The 14112-nt window shown below is 40.1% G+C and overlaps 1 protein-coding gene across 1 annotated transcript in view; it reads right to left on the bottom strand.

Annotated features, from left to right (window-relative positions):
* Positions 1–978: 978 nt before the first annotated feature.
* Positions 979–14112, bottom strand: part of ap1m3 (adaptor related protein complex 1 subunit mu 3) — a 32318-nt gene continuing 19184 nt past the window's right edge. Inside the window, exons 7-12 of the mRNA XM_030728237.1 lie at positions 10868–11010; positions 9278–9349; positions 8825–8983; positions 6357–6482; positions 5734–5809; positions 979–2891 (exon numbers count right to left, since the gene is read on the bottom strand). Coding sequence (XP_030584097.1) covers positions 2869–2891; positions 5734–5809; positions 6357–6482; positions 8825–8983; positions 9278–9349; positions 10868–11010 — 599 coding nt within the window. The 3' untranslated portion in view covers positions 979–2868. The remainder of the gene's footprint in view (positions 2892–5733; positions 5810–6356; positions 6483–8824; positions 8984–9277; positions 9350–10867; positions 11011–14112) is intronic.

The following is a 14112-nucleotide window of genomic DNA, read 5'->3' as shown; positions in this document are numbered from 1 at the left end:
CATTTAAATGAGTCTCTGGTCTGATTCCTAAACCTCGTCATGTCTCTGTAGTGAGACGTGATGAGAACAGTTTAAAGTCACTTTCCATTCAATCTGATAGATCTGGGAGGATCTGCTACTGATAGTGAAACTGCCAAATCCAGATGCAAAGGGGGTTTACCCATAAAGACTCGTACCTGATACGTTGCTGATAGTTTCAGTTCATGCCCTACAGTAACTCTGTCATTAAGGGTAAATTTATAGAGCAAATAAAGCAACGTGAACAGTTTACATTTACAATACAACAGCAAATACGTTCTGAATCAGTTAAGACTAATCCCAGCTCATAGTCTGCTTGTTCAGGTCCTTTGCTCAGTATTGATATGAACTAGTCTGACTTGCACATAGCAGTCCTTCAAATTCAAAATTGGTATGCAATTGTTGCTGCATAAATTTGATCCAGGGCAGCACCGTGGACTGGTGGTTAGCACTGTTGCATCACAGCTAGAAGGTCTGGGTTTGAATCCACCTTGGCCCAGGCCTTTCTGTGTGGAGTTTGCGTGGGTTTCCTCCCACAGTCCAAAGACATGCAGTTAGTGGGGTTAGGTTAATTGGTGATTCTAAATTGCCCACAGGTGTGAATGTGAGCCAGTGTCTACTTAGCCCTCTGAGGTTACTAAAAAATAACACATAAAAAAACTCAATTTTGACTTTCTCTAAAATATACAGTTAGGGTATATTGCCTATGATGATCTCAGTGGGTTAAGGCATGTCACTGTCTCGTGTTAACTTGCGAGCTTTAGAGATGTTGACTGTTTCCCGTCTTCATGCTGAGTTTACTAGCTTAGAGTTTCAGTGTTATATTTAGTATACCGACATGAGAACGGCACCAATTACCTCATTTAACTTTCACCAAGTATTTTATTAGCATATTTCACAAAATGTCAGACTAATCATTTAAAAGAATTGCACTTTAAGGCAGAACTTTTATCTCTGAATATTTATGGAGCATTAATCTGAGATCTGCTCACTAATGTGTCAGACTGTTGATGTTCTACATTTCAGAGCTGACAAACATCATATTACTCTCACATACTACATGCTGCTTTCGGGTGCTCCCATGCCACATGGGGTCACCACAGCGGGTAGCTCCAAATGTTTTCGCAACCCTGCAGGGGATTTGTGTCTCCAGCAGGAATCGAACAAGCGACTTTGTTAACCACTACACCACTGGAGGCACATTACCGTCACTTATTACAATTTAGTGAAATAGTATAATAAGGAATAATGTGCAGAAATGTCCTCTTACAAACAAAAAAAAAAATGATATCCCATAACAAGATACAAAAAATGTTTTATTTCCAAATATATCCCTTTGTTCCCAGTGGACAAACAGTCCTTGATAAATTAATCAAAACACATGATAGCACACACCTATTAAAATCCTCACCGGGGTCTGAAACACATAAAAAAAAAACAAAAAAAACAAAACTGAATGATTGTAATAGGTGGTTTTGTTTGAACAGCAGACATGGTAATAAAATGACTCTTCTGTATTGCAGATGATGTGGTGCAAGGCGTGCACAGTAGAGGGAGTGAAGAAGCATAGAGACCTGCAGAAGCCCCCCCCCCCCCCCAAATAAAAGAATTTTGGGAAACAGAAAAAAAACCAAAAAAAAAAAACATTCAACATTTTGTCAATATTCCCACATTCTGCACAAAAATCTCTTCAGTTTATTTTACATTTGTTCTACCACCACTCCTCCACCCCCTCTGCTGTCCCTCAAAGCCTTCTTTCCACATGGGGGTGACTAGTACAGTATGAACAACAGATATAAGGATGAGAAAACCCCACCTCTGTCATTCCTTCAGTCTGTGCTCTGAACTGCGAGCTGATTTCGAGCACAAGGACAAGGTTACAGGCCCCATGAGAGTGTGTCGACAGTATTATGTTACGCTGCCAATGCCTCTGACAATATTGTGCCTTATTAATCATTGATCTGGTTGCTGGTGTTAATTTCAGTGCACTGGGGGATTAAGTTCACAGTGCTAAGGCTGATGATACACAGGCATCTTTGAGGCAATGAACGTGTTATTCAGAGGGAAAAAAAAAAGCATGCTGTGAGAGGAAAATCAACAACTGAATATGGGTAATAAAGTGGATATAAATGACGGGGGGTCATATGACTGAGTCAAAAACATAAATGTTAAAAATGCTGACTGAGTTTGTGTAGCAGCTAAGATCCTGCACTGAGCAACATGTAACTTTCTCCAAAGAACAGAAAAAAAAAAAATTCTGAGTACAGGGCAGTTTTCAATTTAGAAAAATTACCAGTCTGCAATATTACGGCCCTTAGAGAAATAAGAACTGACGATAAACAATCACAGCTGCTGTATACTGGGACTACATAATCAGTCAGATTACATAGTACACAGCAGAAAGCCATTGGACAAGCTGAGCAGCCCAAATTGACCATGTTTCAAATACTACACTGAAATATTGTTCAACATCTCCCTTTCTCAAGAAAACTAGAAAAGAAAAATGGTTTGGTTCCATAAACATTACTTTAAATGAACCTGGAGGGATGTCACATTAGAAGTGAGTTACCAGTTCAGTTATTTATGTTTTACTGAAGACTTGAGGAAACGCAGTCAAAAATTACAGGTCAGAGTTGATGCACCACCCTTTCCTGTCTGAGTCAAGTCAGTTTTCAAGGAAGGGATGATGTCCTGGAGCCATTCAGAGAGGGGGGAAAAAAATAAAATCATCTGTCCTCCTGCACTTGTCCTCTGCTGCCCGTTGCAGAGAGGAATCTGGAGAAATGGAGGCGAGATGAAGACAGACAGAGAGAGAGAAAATATCCATTCGTCTAGCAGCATCTGTGCCCTTTAGTTCGTCCGGAGCTGGTAATCTGCCAAGAGACGTAACAGCAGAGCATTAACGCACAGCTTACTTCCCCTCAAACACTCCTGCACATCACTACCATTTCATAATGGCACCATTAAATCCCAAACCAAGGTGTACGGAATTATTATGATGCACGTGTGTGCCCCAGAGGGTTCAAAGAAAGATGAAGCAGAAGTATGTGAACATCCCATTTGCATATTTGATGCGCTTTTCTTTTGACACTTTTGAACTTCCGCTTAAGTAAATATTAATGATACAGCATACAGTGATATTTTAGACTGTGGAGTGTTAACTGAGCCAAGCTCATATTTATATTCATTCCAAAAAGGTGAGAATGCAGCCTTTGAATAGATGCTTCCTTGAGGGTGTGTTGCATGAATCCCCTTTATCATAATACTCAAACAACCACGAGTTAAACATCAACAACCAGCTCAGAGAAAGAGGTGAGTTTATGGAGATTTCGAGGGGTCATGGTGAGCACAGATATGCTAGCAATAATAGCAGAAAATAAAGAACAATAAAAATGAGAGTGAAGGGAGTTACAGGAGCTAGAGGAACAAGAGCTCACCCGGCTGTTATATCATGACTTTTGTCTTCTATAAAGAAATTACACAAGTGAGTGATTTTGAGAGATCACTGACCTCGACCCCCACGCAAAACCTCTAGAATGTGTTTGTACCTGGCATTACCAGCCCAACATCTACCAGCATCACTGATGACCCTGTGGTTTAATGGGATTAAAGATCTGTTAGACTAAAAGTAAATGTTACCCTCTGAAAATGTCTTGCAGACAAAGTAACACTGGAGAAAGTAAGACAGGCACGGCTGAGGAGGGATGGTGGACATGCTGGACAAAGGGTATTGAATATGGAGCTGCCAGGCAGGAGGAAAAGAGGAAGACCACAGAGAAGATTCACGGATGTAGTGAAGGAGGACAAGCAGAGGGTTGGGGATGACAGAGGAGGCAGATGAGCCGCTGTGGCGACTCCTAAATCCTTTTATTATAATACAAGGAAATATAAAGAACAGCATCTCCATTAAGAGCTAAAGTGACAACCTGTATCAGTGATGTGTCATGTTAAACATCCAGCTAATGTGCATCAGCACCTGATCATATTCTGACCAGGGACAGTCACATATTAGTGAGCTCATCACTTTGAGTTACTGCTGTACAGTACAACTAAATGCCTGTTCATCAATCATTAATAAGCCAGTAGCTTCAGTGTACAGCATCAGGGTATTATTTAATCAGTGTGAGAGTGTCTGCCTGTAGTGTTGAGTGAAATGTGATCATGCCTGCCTCCCTCTGTGCACTGCTGATGATAACAATAAGAGAAAGTGAAAAGCCACCTCTCCAGTCACCTGAACTTCATCACTCTTCCTTCTATAACTTGTAATCATCTTTTCTCCTTTCGATCCCACTCTCTCCTTTGCTTCTTTGCTGATGTTACAACAAGGTGAAGCTAACCTTGGCATTTGCCAAGTTGCCACCCTGGGAGCCTCCTGGCACCCTGTGGTATCATTCAACCTCTGCAGCCCCTGACTCATCCCTGACAAAGCCAGGTAATGGATATGATTGATGTAATGCAGTCAAGTTCATTCCTGGGGCAGATAGCAGGTATGAAACTTAAAGCTTTCTGGAAGTGGTCCAGCAGAGGTATCGGGCTCCCATCTCCATATCATTACCATTTGCGTCCCCATTGAAACTACTGAGCTTGTATGGAAGATTTTGCTGCAGTCTCATCAACAGGCTGTAGCTTTAAATTGATTTATGATATGTTTAAATAACCACCCGGTGAAGATGTTGCCATGTATTTCAACATGCTTTGCAGGTAACATCTCAAGTTAATGGGATGAAACGAGCTCAAAGCTGACAAACACTTCTTGGTCCTTGTCACCCTTATTGTCACTGGTTGACGGATGCGGGTTCATTCCCAGGGCACCAACTGAACCTAATGATCCAAGGAGCTAGCTTTACTGCACAAATTCGGCTTTTTCTGTTCAAACTAGGATGCTGGTGAAACATGCTACCTAAGCCTCAACAAAGCCAGAAGGTTTCTATCCTTGGCAACCTGCATTTTGTCACTCTGAGCCCCTGATGACATGGCTTGTGGTGATAGAGCCAGGTGATAAATATGATAGAGGTTATCCAGCTGGGTTCATCCAAGGGGCACATACTGAATACTGATGCAGTAAGACTGATTGTGACACTGATCTCTCTCGGACTTAACCACTTAACCAATAAATTTGTGGGTTTTTTTGGTTGAGACGGAGCTGTCAATCAAATCTGAACCAAACACACTCTCACATAGACCTGATGAAGCAAACTTTGTTTTTTCTTTTAGTTTCAAATTCATAATAACCTAAAAAATAAAATTTTTCTTATTGGAAACCTTAACCAACTCCGTAACTCACATTTTAATGTGCTCTTTCTTTCCTGATTGCCAAGACTTTGGAGAGCAATTTCATAAAAACAAAAATGACATTGTTGTTGCCTAGGGTTAGGGTAATCACCGATGACGACCTAGACGTCAGAGGATTAATAGCCATTTCTTTAGTAATGAAAAATTACTGTATTAGAGAATTTCAAATCAAATGGCTTTAAAACCAGAGATGGAGTCATTTGCAGCTATCATACATGAAATATCCAGTTTCATCCTCAAAGGTATTTGTAAAACTCTTTTATTCAGTAACACCATGCTGTGAAATTGTAGCAGTAGGATTGGCATATCCATGTTTAAAAAACAGCAAACCAAAACAGTCTAAGTGGCCAATCTGCAGTGTTTGTGTTCGTTTTTTTATGGGTGAGCTGTAATGAGTTACATTTCCCTGCATTATTTTCTCACCTCCACTTTGCGTGATGTAGCGCACCCATGGCAACGCCTGGTAACCACTCTTCTCTATGATCTTTAGGTAGCGCACCTGGGGGGACATTTTAAATACAGTTATTTCACTCATTCAAACACATTATAAAGCCTATTTTTATTTAGTGGTTTGATGCTGAAATTTACTATAAACATCTTGTCTGCTCAGGTGTGTTCCTGTCAGTTCACTTACAGCAGAGATAAATGATTTCTATCCAGTGAAAATCATGGATCTCTAAATTTTGAATGATTTTATTCATTAATTTTTTTTTTCAGATTAACAGAAGAAATTAAAGAAACCATAAAATCTGAAATGCTTTTCTTGTAAAATGTGTAATTTTTCATGGGCAGTAATAAATGGGGAAAGGTAAAAACTGAAGCACATGAACTCTGATGATGAGGTGGAGCTCACTTATAAATTCCACAAGGAGTCAAAGTGTGTAAGGAAATTGTTAACAAATTGTTAACAAAAGGAACTTCCCTGGACTTAAAGGAGACTTGGCAAGTTAGCGTTTAGTCCAGTATTAATAAGCATTGTCTTGTTGAACATGCAGTTGCACAAGAAAGCAGGGAAGGCAAACTGTGCAAGTGTTATTGCATCCTACCTGAATCCCGGACACAGTGAAATAGGGTATCTCAAAATTAACTGTGATTGGTCTCTTTGCCTCCAGCTCGTCGCTCTCCACGCTGGGCAGCCCAAAGTGTGCTCGCATCACATACTCCTTACCCCCCTAGACACCCACACAGAAAAGAGAAAAGGCCACAGAGCTGCTGGTAAACCATTAAATTTAGTATGATGCTGGTCATAAAGCTCATTTCACAAGTTCAATTCCAAGGTGTCCCACTCCAGTAAATACAAGGTTACCCTATCCAGAAACAAAAACTCTATATTCATGGCAACTGCAGGCAACTCCCTTATCACATCAAAGTGAAGCAGATATCAGTTTATGGGATTTAGCGTCAACCAGCTATGTTACACACATAAAACAGGTTAATTATTATATAAGCAATCGTGCAATGCAGCATTCGAGCACTTAATTCATAAGATTGCTCTTTGGTTGTACTATCTAGAAATCAGTTACGCACTTGATTTCTTTTTAAACATTAAATATAACGCTGTGTTATGTACTCATGACTTTTCCCTGGGTGTACCTGTCACACCCAAAGTCAGCTAAGTCTACTTCCAGCCCCAGCCATCCAGGACCCCTCACAAAATGCTGTATGCAGATTAAATTCCACCCATCCAACCATTTAGAGTGAATTAGCAACAACAGCAGAAGGCATTCTTAGTCATTTGTTTAAAAAACAAAACAATCTATTCTGCTTCATTAGTACTGTGCAAGTGAGTCTTTTTTTTTTTTTTTGACAGTTTTGATTAAAAGTAGCCTGGCAACAAAGGAAAAAACAACACAAGTGTCATTACAATTTTGAAATGCTGTTGTACGCGACATCACCTTTGCCTGCCTGAACCCTGCCCACATCAAACCAGTGAGAAGCGCTCAGGCAGAAACACAAGTACAGAAACACTCTGCTTTAAAATAATTATTCTAACTCTGGCAGAAAAATTGTGCATTCGTGCAGCAAACCATCTGTCACAGGAAGAAGCTGATTAAGCATAATAATCATTTCATGATGTCAGTTCTAAACTTCAATAAAACATAACAACAAAAAAAGAATCCAAAATAACTGCCACTTTTTTGCAAAAAAATAAAAATAAAAAATACTCATTGTTGAACCGAATATAAAAAAATCTTCTTGTCCTTTGCTATGGGAAACCTTATCAGCTCTACCTTTGCTTACAGCTGTTAAGAAATATCCAACAAATGATAAATATGTGAAAGATACATATAGGCATAAAATAGCTAAAGGCAAACTGACTTCTAACGGCTGCATAAACTTTTCTGGTGTTTATAGAAACAGGGTTAGAGGCAGCTGAGTGGAGCTGACAGCTGCTGGACTCGAGCTACACTTATAACTGCTTTTTATTTGTTTCCTTAATCTAAGCCTTGATATTGGAGAAAATATGTCATTTTATAGGGTACAAAGGTGGGTAGTGATGGGGGGAAAAAAAAAAACAAACATCTGCATAGTCACACACAAGTTAGTTAACTATATTTTACAACCGCATTTCCTAACCCTCCTTGACAGACTGGAAATGTAATGAATTACAAAAGGGATATCAAGACTTGACAGATAAAAGAATCTCAGCTCTATGAGTTTTTTTTTTTTTAGGTCAGTTAAATTTTCCTTTGAGCAGTCTATAGAGCAGAGACTGAAGCCAAAGTGGAAAATGGGGAGATAAGATGTGATTGTGTCTGGTTATGTATGCAGGGAGATTGGTGATAAAGTGATAAATGGCTGCTGTCTAATATTTGTCACAACATAACTTTATTTTATGACAGTAGGACTATTTCAGGCTTATGTAGATGCACATTAAGCTGATTCTGCTTTGCTTTTAAAGCGTGACTTGGAAAGAGGGGGAGATGAAAACCTCTATTATATAGTGGATCCATAGTGTGTCCCGAGCCACTACATTTAAAGCAAAAGCAGAATTTGCGCCATCTGCTGTAGGGTTTGAAAAATGGACACACGAGTCTAACGTATATGGGCGCTGATTGTGACTGACTAATGATGAGTTAAACAGCAACAGTATATCTGAATCTACAAATCCCCTACTTGCACATTAAAGAAAGGTGGGAAATGGCAACACATATTATAATCTAAATAATATTTTAAAATTCTTGATATCTAAATCTAATGATAAGTGGAATAACTTTGGATGTGCGGTCATTTGTGAGGGGATGCTGCCCGTGTATTTCAAAACAGATCAAATTTTCTACAGTTCTGCTGTTTCACCCGAGAAGAAATGGAAACCACTTTTAAAAGGATTTTCCAAAAGAGGAAAGCATGTCAGATGTTTTCAGTATATTATGATTTAATCTATTATACAGTGCTACTTGTTGACAAGACCTATTCCTGTGAGCATCTGTGAGGAAAATACTGGTAATGGAAAAAGACAGCATGTCTTTAAAAAAAATTTAAAAAGATAATTTTGTTTACAGGCCACACTAACAGGGAAAGATTTGATGTTCCACTGCACCGCATTCTTCTCGGGCACCCACTTGGCGCTGCCTGTGCTGGTCTTGAACTTGGGTGAGTCAGCATCGCTGGGCACCGGCACCAGAATGGACACATTGTTGGCAGTGGACCGGCTCTTAAACTGACTTTTAGCCTGCAGATGGTGTCAGAGAACAGAGCTCAAATGTCATTCAAGATCTTTACAATAAAAAGAGCATGCACATCCAAATTCAAATGAAGGAAAAAGCTTCATAATTATGCACAGTGTTGTTACTTTGCATCACCACACTGGGAACAAACAGATGGCAAATGGTAATCCGCTTGAATGTGTCATAAATTATAGATAGGCTTCAGTGAATGGACTACTGCACTTTAGAGCCAGATAAGCACATGGCGCACTTTACTGTATGTGTATGTATTCATGAATTTGTGTGTCACTCATCATTACCTTAACCTTGATCTCCACACGGCTGTGAGAGAACTTCTCAATCATACTCTCGATCCATATGAGAGGCTTCACCTGTCGGAGACCAAGAGATCAGCGAGGAATTGAGAGAGTGGACAAGGTCAGAAACGCACAGAGCACTCAGTCGAGTGCATCACTAGACACATCATAGCAAGACAAACAGTGCTGAAATTCTACTTGTACAAGGCTGTAAACAACATTCACACATGTAAACATTTTATCCTGGTTTTCAAAGACCTAGAGGAGTCTTTATCCTGGTTTTGAAAAGTCTGATCATGATATTTAGTAGAAACTGGAATACTTTGACATCTAAATATTTTATACAAGTTTCTTATATTTTCTGTTTGTGCAGAAACTCTTGGCTTCTTGAGATGCAGAAAATTAGCAGAGATGCTGAAAGATCTGGAAACGAATGATTATTGCAAGAATATTTCTGGTATGAAGAAACTGATTTCTAATGTGTTATTTTTTATTTAAACTCATATTCTGAATATGTTTTAAACCAAGATCAAACACCAAACAAGTGGCAACAACTGGCTGAAAAAAAGAAGCAATTGCTGTTCCTGGTATGGCCACTTGAGGCAAAAGAGATTCAATCCCCACAGGCTATGTTAAAAAGCCAGAATTCACAGCAGAAATAAACATGTTTACAGTCTGGTTTTAAAAAAAAATGGTTCTGGTCTACAGCTAATTTTCCCTCTTCTTGACAACTGCTTTTTATAATTCACCTCTTTAAATTCTAACAGTGCATGCATGATTAGGGACGCTGAGTGAAAGGTGAGTGACACCATTTAGCCACCAGCTACTTGTTGGGCATCACCTCGACTAATCTGAATAACTGAATTGGAACCATTTTTTTTCTTCTTGGTAGCTTTTAGAGTATTTTAAACCCGATAAAATGTCAAATAATATGATCTGTGGTTTGACATTTTCAGCAATAATCACTGTTCATCTGTGCCTATGCAATGCACCAGTATTATCTATAGATGCAGCTTGCTAACAAAGCTTGCTAGTGTTAACTGACAACCAGCACTCTGTCCTCTTGAACAAAAATGGTCACTTCTAACTCCAAACTAACAAGTAAAACACTACGCTCAAGGCTCACGGCTAACATCCTGGAGGCTACTGTACATACGTCTTTTATATACAGTCTGTGACTCAAATTGTCCATGTAACTACACTAAATGCTTGAAAGTTTAAATTATGTATTGACAGACCTTTTTAAAAAACAAAAAACAAAAGAAAATCAGAAAGAGTTTGGTAATGCTCTTTGAAAATTTATTTCATTAAAGTGTATTGTGATATATACTAAGGTGAGAAGTTCTGGAATTTGAAAATAAACTTCACTGTTTAACATGACTGTAAGGATCAAGCTTTAATACAAGTACACTACAAGCAGATAGTTTAATGTAACAAAACTATTTAAAAAATGAGCACACATGAATATTAAAGAGGATAAAAAATAAATAAAATAAAGATACACTTTTTAAGTTGTCATGTTATCGAACCTAATGTGAAAAAAATGATCTGTTCTTTGTGTTGGTGGTATAGAGAGTGAAAGCGTGTCCTCACTGTAGTGTTGAGGCGGTAGGACATGAGCTCGCTCTCGCCATCAGGGGGGATAAAAGAGATGGTGCGGTCGTTCTCAAAGCGTGACAGACGGACACACTGATGAAACTTCACATCCTCCAGCTCCACTGTCTTGCTCTTCTCTCCTGACACACACACACACACACACACACACACATGAAAAAGATTGAGCACTTTCTATCCAGCCTTGGGGAAATCAAGGTCAAGGTAATGATGACTGACAAACATTCACTTCATCTCTCTCTCTCTTTCTCTCACACACTCACACACACACACACACACACACACTGCAAGCAGTGTGCTACCAAATCTCTGCTTTCTTCTCATCCCTCCTGAACAATTAGTTTTGCTGCTACACACGAGCACGCACAGTTTGCCTTTGATAACTGCTGCCATTGTTTTCGCCCCCACTGAAAACCAGATTTCTGTAGACACGCTTAAAACAAATATAGTCACACCTACACTGTACACATTACTGTTCATTAATTACTTTATTTCATTTTTAAAATGTGACAAACACGAAAAATGCTCCATGTATTCATTCAGGTGACTTCTTTTTGTCTAGTCCAGTGGTTCCCAAAGTCAAGAGTGCTGCGACCCGGTTGCCTGGGTGGCTTAGTGGTGAAGCCGGCGACCACATGCATATGCCGGGTTGCGGTGCGGGCGGTGTGGGTTCCAGTCCCAGCCCGTTGCCAGTTTGCCTGCGTGTCTTCCCCTGTATTTTTCCCCCATTTCCTGTCTCTCTCCACTGCCCATAAAAGCTGCTGTGGCCAAAAATGCAAAAGTGCAAAAAAAAAAAAAAAAAGTTTAAGGGTGCTGCAACCCACTTAAAAACCAGAAAATCCCATGCTCAATTTCTGTTATTACCAAGCACCCCCTCCCCGCCAGCTGCTAGCTGCTGTCTTGTGTGAACATTGTTGCACTGTTGCAATAGACAGTTACAGTATAAGGTGGATCTCTTTAATGCCAGCATCTGATGTCTGCTGGAGCATGCCCGATGCTCACCTCCACCGTGGTTAATGGAGGGTACTGAGTGGTGAAAAACTGCTGTAATGATTGTGGGCCTGTGGGCCTTCAGCTAAATCCCCCATTCAATAGTGACCTGAAGCTTTTTTCACCTCCTCAGAATGCAACACCGGACCAGCACTAAGGCCTGTCAGAGAGAATGTGTGTGTCTGTGTATATTTGTGTATGCAGCTTCCTTGTTCACGGTCCTCCCTCATGAGTGGGTGTACGTGCATGAGTTAATGCATGCCTGTGTTTTGCAGATCTGTGTGACAAGCTTGTTTCTCTATTGATTTTGCTTGTTTGTGTGTGTGTGTGTGTGTGTGTTGGGGGGGGGGGGGGTGCATTTCTTAATGTGTAAGTGGAGGAAGGCCGAGGTCACGTATAGGGAGAGCCCAACACTCCTTGTTAAGAAAAAGCAGGAAAGCCCTTTTAAAATGTTTCGGTTTTTCGGCTTATGTCTTTTTATGCCGCTAACAAACACACACACACACACACAAGTGTGTTTTGCTATCTTTGTGGGGAATTTCCATTGACTTCCATTCATTTCTACAGCCTAAACCTTACCTTTACCCTTTTCCTAACCCTAACCATCACATACCTAACCCTAACCCTAACCTAAACTCAATTCATACCTTAGCCCTAACTCTGACCCCTGACCCAAAAACAGGGTTTCCCCTTGTGGGGACAAGGTTCCAGTCCCCACAAGGAGCAATTGGTCCCCACAACGTAGTATATGTCAGGAAAATTGTCCCCACAAGGTATTATAAACATACGCACACACACACACACACACACACACACACACACACACACACACACACACACACACACACACACACACACACTTACGCATGCAGCGTTATCAAGAAAGGACAGGTATGAAAGGTCATACAGCATATTCTCTGTCATTGCCTGGACTTGGGGTGCCCAAAAAAGAGACAGGTGTGAGTGTACATGCCAGAGGAGAATGGAAGATGCAGCAGTGTCCCCTGTGGTTCACCTTTACCGCCACTCTCAACATGTCTTTAATGCACAGTAGTAGACAGGAGCAACCTAATCTGTTTTTCTGGAGGTATAGTGACATTTGGTAAATGCCCTAAGCATCTTAACAATGCTTTGGGAGGCCAAAGGAAGATTTAATCACCTTAAATGTGAAGATTCATTGCTCCACTTTGATTTACATGATTGTAAACAATCTTCACATTTTGATTGTCAGTTAAACATAAGTAATTAAAAGATGTCACCTTGGGCATTTTTATGAGTCTTTGACATTTTGTGGAGAAACTGATTAACTAAGGAAATGATAAGAGCATTCACTGATAATAAAAATATTTGTTAGTTGCATACAAACAAGCCTGCAGCTTATAACATCATTATATGGGCTAAGGCTGCTTTGAAAATGTCTGTCATCTTTACACAAACCAGAGTCATGACGAGACCACTGAGAGGGAATTTTAAATAATCTAGAGAACATGTGAGCAGCTGTGGACATTCAAGTGAGATAAAAAATTTCTTTGCTTGACGATCCTTTGGCAGATTTCAGTCAGTAAATAATACAGAAGTGACTTATTTTATTTTTATTTCAGGTGACAATTCTGGACTTCTGCCAGTGGAGGGCAGCATTAAATGATTTATAATTCCTCATTTTTTTTGTCTGCATCCAACTGTGACTAAAAAGTACAAACCAAGCAACTATGGTAATCCAAATGACTGGGAAATGATATGTAAAACAGAACCGTAGGAGATGAGAGTGCAAAACACTTTTTAATATTTAACATTCAGTCGGTGTGTTTGTGTGTACGCGCGTGCATGTTTGCATCTGCCAGTGTGTTTGTTTGATCATTATTTCTGATCATTATTTCTGGGGATATGTTAGTTCCCAGACTCCTACACACAGCGGGGGGATTGTGGGCTTCATAGGATAGCCATGGACCCTCACCTTTCATCTGTAGGGCTGTAGCCCGGGGTGAGGATTACCACAGAGGCAAAGAGGCTAGACAGTGAAGGAGCCTTTCCCCTTCACTAGGGAACAGTAGGGGGGAAGAAATGAAAGCAAAGCAGAGGAGGAAGAGGAGATGGAAGATGAGAATGTGCAGGAATAGGCGAGGGAAGACGTAGCAGTGGGAAACACTGATGGAAAAATTGGTAGGCAGAGAGGGGGAGGTAGAGGTAGGATGAGAGCTATGGATGGGATTTAGACAGAAAGAGGAACTAAAGCG

The sequence above is a fragment of the Archocentrus centrarchus genome, chromosome 4 (assembly GCF_007364275.1).
Source record: "Archocentrus centrarchus isolate MPI-CPG fArcCen1 chromosome 4, fArcCen1, whole genome shotgun sequence".
NCBI lineage: Eukaryota > Metazoa > Chordata > Actinopteri > Cichliformes > Cichlidae > Archocentrus > Archocentrus centrarchus.
This window is presented reverse-complemented; position numbering and strand designations above follow the sequence as displayed.